The sequence below is a fragment of the Athene cunicularia genome (assembly GCF_003259725.1).
Source record: "Athene cunicularia isolate RWA chromosome 3 unlocalized genomic scaffold, athCun1 chr3_part1, whole genome shotgun sequence".
Classification (NCBI taxonomy): Eukaryota; Metazoa; Chordata; class Aves; order Strigiformes; family Strigidae; genus Athene; species Athene cunicularia.
In genome coordinates this window covers 22,686,568-22,699,110 of record NW_020799097.1, presented here as the reverse complement: position 1 = coordinate 22,699,110, position 12,543 = coordinate 22,686,568, and the positions used below count along the sequence as shown (strand labels likewise).

The 12,543-nt window shown below is 38.2% G+C and overlaps 1 protein-coding gene across 1 annotated transcript in view; it reads right to left on the bottom strand.

Moving 5' to 3' along the window:
* The window catches only part of MYOM2 (myomesin 2), an 81,645-nt gene that overhangs the window by 47,834 nt on the left and 21,268 nt on the right, over positions 1-12,543 (bottom strand). Inside the window, exons 9-13 of the mRNA XM_026846283.1 lie at positions 12,251-12,415; positions 7,838-7,999; positions 5,726-5,867; positions 3,952-4,151; positions 1,857-1,910 (exon numbers count right to left, since the gene is read on the bottom strand). Coding sequence (XP_026702084.1) covers positions 1,857-1,910; positions 3,952-4,151; positions 5,726-5,867; positions 7,838-7,999; positions 12,251-12,415 — 723 coding nt within the window. The remainder of the gene's footprint in view (positions 1-1,856; positions 1,911-3,951; positions 4,152-5,725; positions 5,868-7,837; positions 8,000-12,250; positions 12,416-12,543) is intronic.

Below are 12,543 nucleotides of genomic sequence, written 5' to 3'. Positions count from 1 at the left end.
GTGTAAAACAGCACTAGAGATAGAAGAGTCTTGGACCTATGATGGACGACTTAAGGCATAGCTACACAGCCCTGAAGAAGCTTCTTCTTGGTAACAGGTCAGAAATAGCAACTCTTCAGACACCTACAAATATTTTATTTTTATGGATGGCAATAGACAAAGCAAAAAGTTTTGCGTTTTTAAGGTACATTTTGCCACTTTTCAAGCTAACAAGGAGCATATATCCTCTAAATGCTCAGGATTTGACATTAAAAAAGAGAAAAATATTTCAATAATAATCTCTAAATCATAGAAGTGATGTTTTAACAGTTTATAAACATCTGTAGAACCAACCAGGCTCAAAATGTACACTGAAGTTATTTGATCATACAAATTTCCCAATCAAAACCAGACTTTTTTTAAAGCAAGCTGACATATCCAAAGAAGATTTATTTTCTTTCTATGCTTTCTATATTGGATTTCCTACAAATACGTTTTCCTTTAAGAAAGGTACATGAATCAGCTGAGTTTAAGACAAAATTGCTGACATATAGTCAAGAAAATTACAATAATCCTTCACAGCATAATGCATAAAGTCAAAAGATTTCCAATTGGTTTCACATAACTATATTACAACATGTTTTCTTACATCCTTGAAAACCCAAACCTGACATAATTTTTAATCATATCTTGTGATGGTACAGCCTGCTTTCCCAGAATGGAGTGGCTCTAAAAGTGAAATCCATTTGTGATCTATGAGATCACTTTTTCAGTAATGGTTTTCAATCTTGGATGAAAGTAATGATCTGTATAAACAATGGTAGTTGGAGCTTCATACTCTATTAAATAGACACGTTCATGTAACAGAAATCCAAATACCATTATTCATGCTTATGCCAGAGTGGCCATTTAATGCCTCTGATCATTCTCAGACAATCCTGAGAGCAGGAGTAATTCTGTGAAGCCAAACAAGTAAGAGAAAAGTATTCTGATCCTATAATGTGATTATGATCCTATAATACCCACAGAAATTCATTTAGGGTACCACTGTAAAAATGGAGAAACTTCATATGTCCTGCCCACGCACTGGGGAAAGCATTTAGTCTGATTCAGCTTCGAACTACACCTGTTCTCAGGTGGTTTCTCTTTTACTCTGTTATTGTTAGAGTTACAGCTTTATAACCTTTATAGAAGAGAGTAGATGGATGGCTTTTTTACTACCAAGCCATTATAGTCAACATTTTTGACAGCTTAAGTGAAAAGAAGATTATTACCCCAGCTCAAAAAAAAAAAAAATAAAAATCATCATATAGAGAAATAACCAAAGACAGAAGAAATTCAGGCTTTATCTCAAAAGGTAGAAGTGATCTCTCCAGATCTCCTGAGGAAAACCAACATTCAGTGTATAACCTTAACCTTAAGAGCAACCTCTCTATTCAGATAGATATATTAATTAAAGAATTGGGATGGATTACATAATTTTTTATGAAAATGGAAATAACTTGATCAGATAATCAACTTCAGTCTAAAAACACTATATTTAGCTCCCAGAAGGATAGGAGGAAGGGAAATGTGGGCAATCAAATGCAATGTTCAGTTGTTTAAACTCAGTTTAGCCCTAGCCAAAGCAAAAAGATTAAGACATGCTGTCAGCACATAATGAAGCAATACTGTCGAGAGTGTGATGTTCTCTGTCCTTTTACACCTCACCTCTCACTTGTGTTCTCTCAGCCTCGCAAAACAGAATATCTGTCTCTATTTGTTACTATAAAGAGTTTACTCACTAGGTGGATTTCTTTTCAAGCTATGTTTCTAATTATAATGCTAAATTCCTGGAATATAAACAAATGGACCAAAATCATAGAAATGCTACATACCTTCAAGGTCATCCTTACTGATCACAATCTTTCGCCCTTCATCCACATGAATAGCTGTTAATCAAAATATTCAATTAGCTTTTTGAACCATTTTAATATACTTACAAATTTTGCAAACTGTTTTTCATCACCTGTTCAAAAGCCCACATATCTCTACTTCTATAGCCCTGTTATTAAATCTTTCCCCAGAGGGAGTCAACTCAAAGTCATACACTGGTTCATTCACTTTCATAGGAAAACAGAGCATGATAAGACAATACTATTCAAAGATATGCTAAAAAGCAAGAATCAAAGTCACAGTGGATGATTCAGTTCTGTGGCTGCTTAGTAAACAATTGAATGATGAACTGGACTTTTGTTACAGGAATTAATCATAAAGCTGATGGAAACACAGCATATTCAACTCAGATTTTACAAGCGACATTGGGACAGTGCTCTGCTATCTTCATGAGTTTAATTCCCCTTTGGGTAAAAGGAGCACAAAAAACAGAAGGTATGCAAGTGCACAATATACAGAATCTGTACAGGGGTTTAGGACTGTGAGAGCTGAGCAACCAGGCCTGTGAAAAACTAAGACAAACAGCCTGGGAAAGCAAAAGTTGAGGCTGATTGAAGATTTGCCTCAAACACTCGCAAGACAAAACTATGAGTCACAGGGTACTTTCTGTGGAGGCCGAAGCTGATAAGGCTGCCCGATGTATCTGGGGGAGAGAGCCCTGTGGAGATGGGACGGCTCTGCCCTGGGGCACCTGGGCAGATTTCAAGGGCCATGTGTCCGGTGAACGAACTTTGCTTCATTATCCACGAAATGCATATTAAAGTTGACACCCCTCAATATGCTAACGAGGGCTGTCATGATCATGCGAGTGACATCATCCCATGAAACACCTTACCCCTCCCTGTACATGGGATACGTAGGTCTGTGGGTTGACCTAGGGGATGGACCCAAGGAAAGTGGGTATAAATCAAAGGGGAGAAGAAAGGGCTCTCTCTCTCTCTCTGCCCCTCTTCCTGCCCCCCCCCGGGGCCGTCTGGAGAGAGCAGTGAAGCAAAGACGACGGATGCCAGCGAAGAAGATAGCTGCCTCCTGGAATCCTCGCCAGCAGGAGCAGCGCAGGAACCCAGACCGGTGATCTGTACTCCCCCATTCCCTCTATCTCCCTCTTTTCCTTTTTTCTGTTAAGAAATGTAAAGCATATTATATTGCTCGCCACAGCTTGCTCTGTACTTAGCCAGTATATCATGTGTTCAATTAGTGCATTGTAGGTAGTTAATAAATGCTTGAACTTGGAGACTTGTTGTCCGCTCCAATTGGGGATTTGCGAATCTGAGTCACTTGTCCCCCTCGCTGGAGCGGGACGTGACAAGGACAAGGCTAAATCAATAAATCTACTCCCCAGAGCAAGCCCGCTTACTCTATTCACGGAATAGCTCTTGTAAGGCTCCTTTACAGTCTGCAGTGGCCTTCAGCACAAGACCAGCTTTCAGAAAGAGCTTGTTCATTAGATAGATTGACTTTTTCCATCTGTTGGAAAACTCACAATATCAGAGACCCCTGCAAGCTGTAGCATGGGGGCTTTGTGCCAGTACTGGCACTTCACTGAGAAAAAAGATGTGGCTAAATACAACATCTGAGCCACTGAATTCATAAGACAATTTTTATGTTTTCTTTAACTAAACCAGACATATTCAATAGCTTTTTCAAAAGTTACTCCCAGTAGACATAGAAGTTTATGGGATCTGAGGTCCCATCTCCCAGTGTAGATGATTCAATCTTTCAGGGCATATTAGCTCTTTTGAAAACATTGCTCCTTGTGATAATGAATGACTATGTTTAAAGCTAACCAAAATGAGCCATAATTGAGATGGTTTCCCCAGGTCCTGCCAAATTGTCTGTAAGGACCTTGCCATTCCAATTATATCCTCCACCTTGAAACTGGTGAGATATTCAACCAAAGGAAGAAATAAACTCTGCTTCTTAGGTTAACTAAAAAACCAGAATCTTACAAAAAAAAAAAAAAAAAAAAAAAAAAAAAAAAAACAAACAAAAAAACCCTCAAATATTAAACATCTGTTTCAGCCTTGCATAACCTACTTTGTGTTCTCTCCAGGTCAATGGGGTCAAGAGCTGCAACTGGTTCAGAGACTCGAGAAGGTCTGCTAATGCCAGCACTGTTCACTGCTCTCACACGGAATATATAAGACCGTCCCTCTTGAAGACCAGTCACAGGATACTTGCAGATTTTTACAGGAGCATCATTACACTGGATCCAATTTTCCAAACCTACTTCACATCTTGGAGTAGCAGAAAACAGCATTTATCAGTACCATCCCACAATAAATATCCTATACACACCAAGTCAGAATCACAGAAGTCATCCTCACTAAACTGAGGAACTAATCCATACACCTTATTAATGAAAGTCATACACTTTATACACTCTTTCCTCTGAACAGACAATGAATTCCCACCTTACTCATATTTATTCATAATGGAATTGCAAAAGTTATTTTTCTTACATGCTTTTGGTCTTTTCAACTCTCTCTGCTTCACTTCCATTTGGTTCTCTTCCTTGTCATTTAAAGAACAAATTATTCACTTTTGTTTTAACATGCATCTCCACAGAACATGCTGAAATTGCAACATTCACCTAATCTTTGCCATCTCTTTCCTGTCATATTTTTAAGCAAACATCTTTGTGCTTTTCCCTCCAACAACGGTTGGGCCACAGAGTGTGAGTTACCAAGAAGAGAGTGATGTCTTCATACTGGCTTCTTTGTGCACAGATGCCTGTTTTGTGTCCTACTACTATAATCTTTTGTGCAGAAGACTGCCTTTAGCCCTGACTATAGCAGGAAAAATAGGGTCATGATAAAGGGCTCCTTGGCACTGCAGTAACCCAAGCAAAATGTCAAAAGGCACATCCAACTAGATTAGACACAAAATAGGTGAAATACTCCCATGATCTCTGCACTGCACAAATTGGGTATAAATGATGGACTCTCCAGGGCTTAAGTTAATTTCTTCTTACTGACTGTCATTCGTAAGCCAACATTTTCCAGCAATTCCCACGCAGTTGTCACTGAACTACACCAAATTACAGGGTAGCAAATAGCAATGAGCTGCAAATGTTGCAAAAGCAAGTGTAGAGCAGTATTCATTATGAAATCATTGCAGTAATGTTTTTGCTGAATGATGGTTTCAGACACTAAGGATCAGATGTTCTGCTCTGGTTACAAGGGGCAAGCATGCATTTCAGTGGAAGAAACATGCAAAACAGCGCTTCAATCCCCTGTTCCCTGATTGCCTGCACTGAGCTGAAACCCCAGCAAAGTGAAAAGTAGACTGGAGGAGAGAGGACTGCCATTCTGATTTAAGCTACCAGCTCCCAGGGGCCCATGCCCTGAACTCCTGGTGTACCACAGTTAAGGCAGAAATAAAAAAGATAAAGTAATAACTCCTAGATTTCAGCTTTTGTAGTATACAGATTAGAGACTAAATCTAATTCAAGACACACATGGATTCTGGCACCTATAAATCAAATATTGTCATGGCTTATTCTCCAATTTAGCTACACCCATACTATTGAACATTTTTAGTGTTTGATAAAATGTGGCTGCTTGAAAATGATTACTGGGAATGGCCCCCAGCCCTTGCTAAATCCCAGACTGTGCCCAGAATTGCCTGGGAAGGTACTAGATCATCTGGGCCAGAAGTTTGCCAGGAAACAATCTAGTAATTTAACACAGTAGACAACTGAGTTCCAGTGCCGGGGTTCTGTAGAAATGTATCTAAAGAACCTGCATACTGAAGGATATACAGGTTTTTAGCAATGAACAAAATTAAATAAAGCCTAATATTTACATACTTGTCAACAAAATATCCAATGACTGGGCTCTCAGTAGTTGTGTTTGGTGGTTTCCAGGTAACAATAACATAGTCTCTGTTAGCATCATGGCATTTAACATCCATCGGCGCCCCTGGTGCTCCCGCAATCAATGCATCAGCATCTGGACCATGAATAAAAATAAATCAGTTTTGACCCTGACTCCTCTGAAATCTATCACAAAGACAAAAGAGAACATTTCCAGGTCATTGTACTATTTTTTTATATGAATGGGAGCCCAAAGATTTCATTACACACTAATTTACCACTCTAATGAATTGGGCCTATAATGTTTATAATTCCACATAGATAAAAATATTCAGGGATATTTCTGAGGACACAAAAGAAATTTAGGCATCAAACACCTATTACTTTTAAAAAAAATTAAAAGCCCAGCTACCCCATGTGTTTTTGATGCTCTTTCCCACTGAAAGCTGTGGCTCTGTGGGTTACACTGAGATCAGACCAAGGTACTCAGCAAAGAACTTGTAGCTGAGGAAAACAAATCTCTTAAGAATAAAAAATGTGCAAACTCCTGGTATATTTCTAAGCCTACTTTTTGTTTAAAGCCTTACAATACCAACAGACATAAATAATCAACGTGCCACCATTAAGATACCCTTCTGTGGCTTGATTTCTAGAGGTGTTGACTGATGTGGACCCACAACTCCTAATGAAGTCTCCTAACACGTAAAGGTCTCTCCCTTCAAAGAAAGGTTTCTATAACACAAAAACACCCTGTATAGAGTCTAAATTATAGAGTCTAACTGCAATCAGCTGTGAGGTGGCTAGTGCTCAGCATCAGATCACAGCCTACATGAAAAGTCAAGAGAAAGACCAATAGAGGACACCAGAGACTCCAGAGGACACAGCTCAAGTCCAGGGTCCTGTGCATGCAAATGGATCAGACATAGTATAAAATGGATAATAGAGGTATTTAAAATTGACCCACCGCTACAGCAAAAACTTCTAGGAAATTTATTATATATCAGTGGGCCTTTTTCACCTGGGTACTTTCTTTCTTAGAAGATAATTGGGAAATAGAAACCTTTAGCACATTGTTTCCAATGAGATCAGGGTGGCAGAGTGGCTTGTTCAGGACACACTGCAAAGCTGATGAAGCTCTTGCACTAGTCCTGTGAGGAAGATGGAACTCAACCCCCTGAAAAGATATTCATGTCCCTCCACCTCACACAAACTCTCTGGATGACGTTTCTGCAATATTGTTCCAATACGTTTCCAAGAAGAAAAAGGGTTAAAATTAATACAGCTTTAATGGCTTCGGTGGGGCTGCTCCAGTTTTCCACCATCAAAGATGCTGTGCAATGCATTTGAGAGTGAAAGAATGCATCAGCCAGAGGTATCTCCATCTTTCAATGAAAAAATAAAAAAGCAAAAATTAAGTTCTGCCCACAGGTGCATGTGGAAGCTCATTCTCACTTCACTGAGAGTCGTGCATGCAAATGTGAAAGAAAATTCTGACCTTTATTCTCTTTTTTTTTACTATTGTTTTTTATTCTATTTACCTCCTTTTATCTATGTCCCTTGTGAAAACTATTTCTTCAGTGAGTCAGTTTCTTACTTTGCTTCTTTCTCTGATTATTGAGATGACTGTGATTGGTATAGTGGTGGGAATGTTTCTTTCGCTTTCTCCTGTGCCTCCTCCTAAGGTCAGGTACAGGATATAAGAATGCCCAACACAGCTCATTCCCAGTTGACAATTTCTAGAGCTAAAACTATCACTGTGAGGACTGGTAGTATGCAAAGATGTTTATTTCTTATTGGGAAATGAGCCAGCAAAGAAACAAGTTTCTTCACAAGAATGATTTCCCTGGTTCCTCAGGAAAGAAAATGTCCTCAGAAGCATGCTCCTCAAAGCATTTGTGTAAGGTGACAGTTTTTTCTAGCGCAGACTACTATATAAATCAAATTACTATGAAATACTGCAAGGCTGGATTTCTTTTGTACTTCAGTACTTTTGTGCTTCAGTACTTTTGTACTTCAGTACTTTTGTACTTCATGGGATTGTTTAATAAAGCTAAACTTTCAACTGCTCTTTTCAATTTCTCCTTAAGAAACAGATGAAAGGTTTACCTCTGACAAACAGGTATGCACTGTATTCACTCACTCCACCTTTCGTAACCATGCGCAGGGTGTATAAACCTTCATCGTCTTTGTTCAGATGAGTAAAGGAAAGAGCTGCCTGACCTTCTCCAAAATACAGCTTTGTCCACTTGGAGTCCTTTATCAGCACATCTGGAAGAGAAGACCCATCAGACATGTTACTATACTGGCCAGAACAACCTACCTCCTGGAGCACCTCTGTGCTAATCAGGGGCACAAACTAACCTTTATGACAGCTTTAGTCAGAGTGATGATGCTTTGATGTTATGAAAATTCTACAGAGAGTAAGCTGCGTCTCTCTAAACTTATTTGATCAGTGAATTTTAAAGAATATGAGGTCTCATGCTACCTTATGCAGTGTCAACCACAGAATTTCCATCCGTGTAGCTTTTAATACACTGACAGACAAATATATTGTCCACATTTGGAAACATACCCTGTAATGAATGCAGGGTGGAACTTTGTTTCATTTTTAATAAGTTTTTCTACCTGTTCAGGTCAAATGTCAGATTATTAAATTTTTTCCTCCAAGTTTAAAGACCAGATTTCAGTTTAATCTGAAGACTGCTATAAATACACACCAAATTTAAAACCTCAAGGCATGCCCCTTGAGTAGTGAATAAAATTAAATCTGAATCTCTCACAGGTGAGAGGTTGTGACCCATGATTAATGCAAATTAATCTGATTGCCTGGTGAAACCAGAGCAAAAGAATGAGTGGGATATTTTATGCTAGCCAAGGGACTTTCTCATATCACCCTTTTTAATAATTGATTGGATTATTTTTTATTTTTAACTCCCTAAGACACATTGCATACTAATTTATTGTAATCAGTGCAGCAGAACTGTATTTAAAGAAGCTGAATATCTAGAAATGTTTATTCTTCTGTTGCTTAAATACACTTTGGAGCAGACACTCAAACAAAGGCAAAGAAATCGATTTTCCTACCTATCAGCTGAACTGCATAAGAAGGTATAAAAAAATGACACACATTCAGATAATAAAGTATCTGGAAGACACATGGTACTAAAACTTACAGCAGTAAATTACATAATCATTTAAGCATACAGTTGTTTTCTAAGGAGCGTACAAAGTAAATTCAGTTACATCCCATCCCATGAGATCCTTAATCATGAGAGCCTTACACAGAAAATCTGCATGTCCCCTTTCTGTCATGCATGTTACAATGGTACTGAGACTTTGTGGAGAGAGACATGAAGTACTTGAAATGAAATCAGAAAATGTCTTCACCTAGAAACTTTAACCAATGAGTTCTGTTGAAAATCCTGAAGAAAAAACAAAGTTCAGTTTCCAGCATCTCTGAAAAGCAGGTCACTTATTTAGGCTCCAAGCTTGAGTGGAATGGTAGACACTAGTTTGAATGTGTAGAAACTATAAGCAAGCTGTATTGTCTATTAAAGCCAGAATCATCCATTTCCACCTTTTATATGTAACTGAGACCAGAAACTGTGGAGGTGGTCATGTTTGGTAAGAGCAGAATAACTTCTTTCCTTCACACAAGGCCCAAGACCCACCAGATCCCCTAAGAAAGCAGAAGCTCTCTTTTTTAATGCAGTCTGGATGGATGACTTTCTAGCCAAGCCATGAAGAGTAGATTTTGTAGGCCACAAATTACAATCACAGGGTCTCACTACTGTACTCAGATTCCCTGTCTATCCATGTGTTCTCTGTCTGTCGCTTCTCCTAGAATTTACCAAGGAACAAACCCGCAGTAGACTAACCTTTGGAGGCAGTGTGACTCACGCCCCACATGCCATTTTCAGTACATGAGATAGTTTTCCTAAAACATTACTCTGCTCAAAATTCATATAAAGATGGGAAATTACTATATACTGAAGCTTCTTTTCATCATGTATTTTGGTCTTCTGAAGTTTCGGCTAAATTCCGCATTCCATGATTTTTACCTCTGAATTCAACTATTTTATTCTAGATTACCATATAAATGGCTGCAGAATGCTGGTTCATATAGCTTTATAATGTTTATATTACATCAAATATCAATAACAGAAAGTTCCTGTTACCACCTGAACTTATATCTATATTAGATATACATTCCTGAAGTATTTTTTTTATTTAATTCTTTTGATATCTTAAAATGTTCTAAGTGGGCCATGAATTATAGACATCATATTCATGTTTGTCAAGTCCCAAGCCACTTTAAAGGATCTGATTCAGTTGACTTATATGCCCCTAGGAGTCTGGTAGACATCCTCAATAAGATTCACTTGTGTGAAGCTTATTAATGCTAGATAAACACATATTTCTCTTGTGTATAATTATTAGAAGTAAATCACACGTATCCATCTCATGGCTTTAGTTGCTATTATTTGATTAACACAAACTGAAAAATTTTAGGAAAAATACAGTTTGTCTTGATGCAAGAGCAGAATTAAGTTTTACCTCTTAAAAGAACCAAAACATCTAAAGCATATGATGCTGAACAAATTATTAACCTTCTCATTGTTTACATTTATGCATTGCCTCCAGCTCTCAGGAGATTCAACACAGGGAACTCATAGCAAAGGTTCACAGTGCATGAATTCCTGCTGTGTTTGGGAACAAGTTCTGCCAGTTGATGCACCTGTATACCTCTTGGAAATACTGTGATCCCTTACCTGCAATGAAGGACAAATCTAAGCTTGTTTGTACTGTCTTATTTCCTGTAATGTAAGTAGAATAATGGGATGAAAGTGTATCTGACTCACTAGCAAAACCCTATTGGCTTCAAAGAGACCAAGTTTTCATCTCAGGTTTCCACAGGGAAGGTAAACTTAAGTCAAATAAGGAGGAAAACAAAGAGCACAATATTGTTACATATTAAGAGGGAATTATCTTGGCATTATGAAGGTTTAAACTGAAAGAGCCATAAACTTTTGTTCACCTATCCATAGTGCAAGGAGAATTCATATTGGATAAAATCTGGAACAATATGGGGCACCACTTGAAAATTAGCGGTTCATCATAGCTGTAGTTCCAAACCCAAAAATTCAGAGGTTTGGCACCTTGAGAAACTGGGCCCAGTAAGAGACAAAGTAAAGGTACCACTGAAACTGATGGCTCACCTCCAAGTGAGGTAAGCAATTATAGTGATTACAAATCCCTGTACATTCCAGATGGAACAGAATCTGAACTCAGGGATAAGCTTTAGACTTTATGTTATTAACCAAACAAAAAAAATCCATTTTTATTATTTCTTTTGTTTGTTTTAGTAACACCTAATAGTTCCATCACAAGGAAGTATCCACAGTGACAGATAAATAGGAATGAAACAGTAACAGTCCATTGCCTGAAGGAGGAATGGACTATGTAAATCTATAATGCAAATGAAACAAAAGGCATAACTAGCAGCAATAAAAGCATCCTTTTCCTGATTTTCCTAATCTTGAATTTTCTTGACTGCTTTATTAATCTTACTTCTTAGTAGTTTATGCATCACATTCTGTCAGCTATGGAAATCTCTGCCAGCTTGCCTGGGACAAGTCTGAACATCAGTCTTGAGAGTCCACCATTCTCAAACATGGTCCCTTTGGGGAAAGGTCTCACCATTCACAAATAACCAAGGCTTTCATTAAATCCTCAGGAAGAATATTTACTTTAGAATCCTACACAGAGATTGTGGTTGGTGGAGTGGTGAGTTAAATATCTCTAATAGCCTGCTATTCATTAAACTAAATAGTTAATTTTATGTTTCAAGACCTTTTTGTGGTATGGTGAACAAACACTACTCATGCAGAGTTTGTGTGCCATCCACCAGAGTATATCATACGCTTCAGGGATGTTATTTTCAGTACTTCCTTTTAAGACCGCTTCACTTGGCATAGCATAGTTTTTCACTGACAAAAGAAGCAAGGAAAGCAACCTACTAACGTGGCACCTAAACAGCAGACAAAGGCATGTGTTTCAGGCCTGGCTCCTATATGTATTTCTGAACTACACATTAAATTGATTTTAACATAAAATTCACAATAAATACTGGAGCAAGATGGAAGTGGAGGCTCACACCTCGGTGATTTAAACTTTAATTTACTGCTCTGTGAGTACCCTTCAGCTCAGTGGTCACAGCATTCAATTATAAATCATTAAATATAAATCTAGGAAGTTAGTTTGGATCGCCACCTAGTCTGTAATTGTTCTAACTATTGTGTTATTAGATAACATGAGATGACCTCCTGTTGCTCTAAATGTGTGCTCAAGAAAAGTTTGACCAAGTCACTTAATTGGAAAAGAGTGCATGATTATAAATTCTAGCTAGAGATATTTGTTTGCTCTATTCCAAATTTAATTCTGGGAATCTCACATTTTAAGCCAGATCTGCGTTCTCCAGCATTTTCCAGGTAGCCTCTATTCAATGTACTAACTTACCATCTCTATACCACTCAGCACGAGGTCGTAGTCTTTTCAGGTCTGGGGTGATCAACATAGAACACTTCAGGGTCAGTGTTTCACCTTCAGTCCCAAAGGTGACTCCAAACTTCTCCAGAAACTGTACATCAATGTGGGTGAAGCAAACGTCATATGACAGAGGCACTATGCATGAGAAAATGAGAACATTCTTGAGTATAATTGCACTTGGCACAAACAGATCACTGTCCGATCTGAACAGGAGATGGAGCACTCTGTTATACTGTATGCCAATCTAGAAATGCAACTGGGAA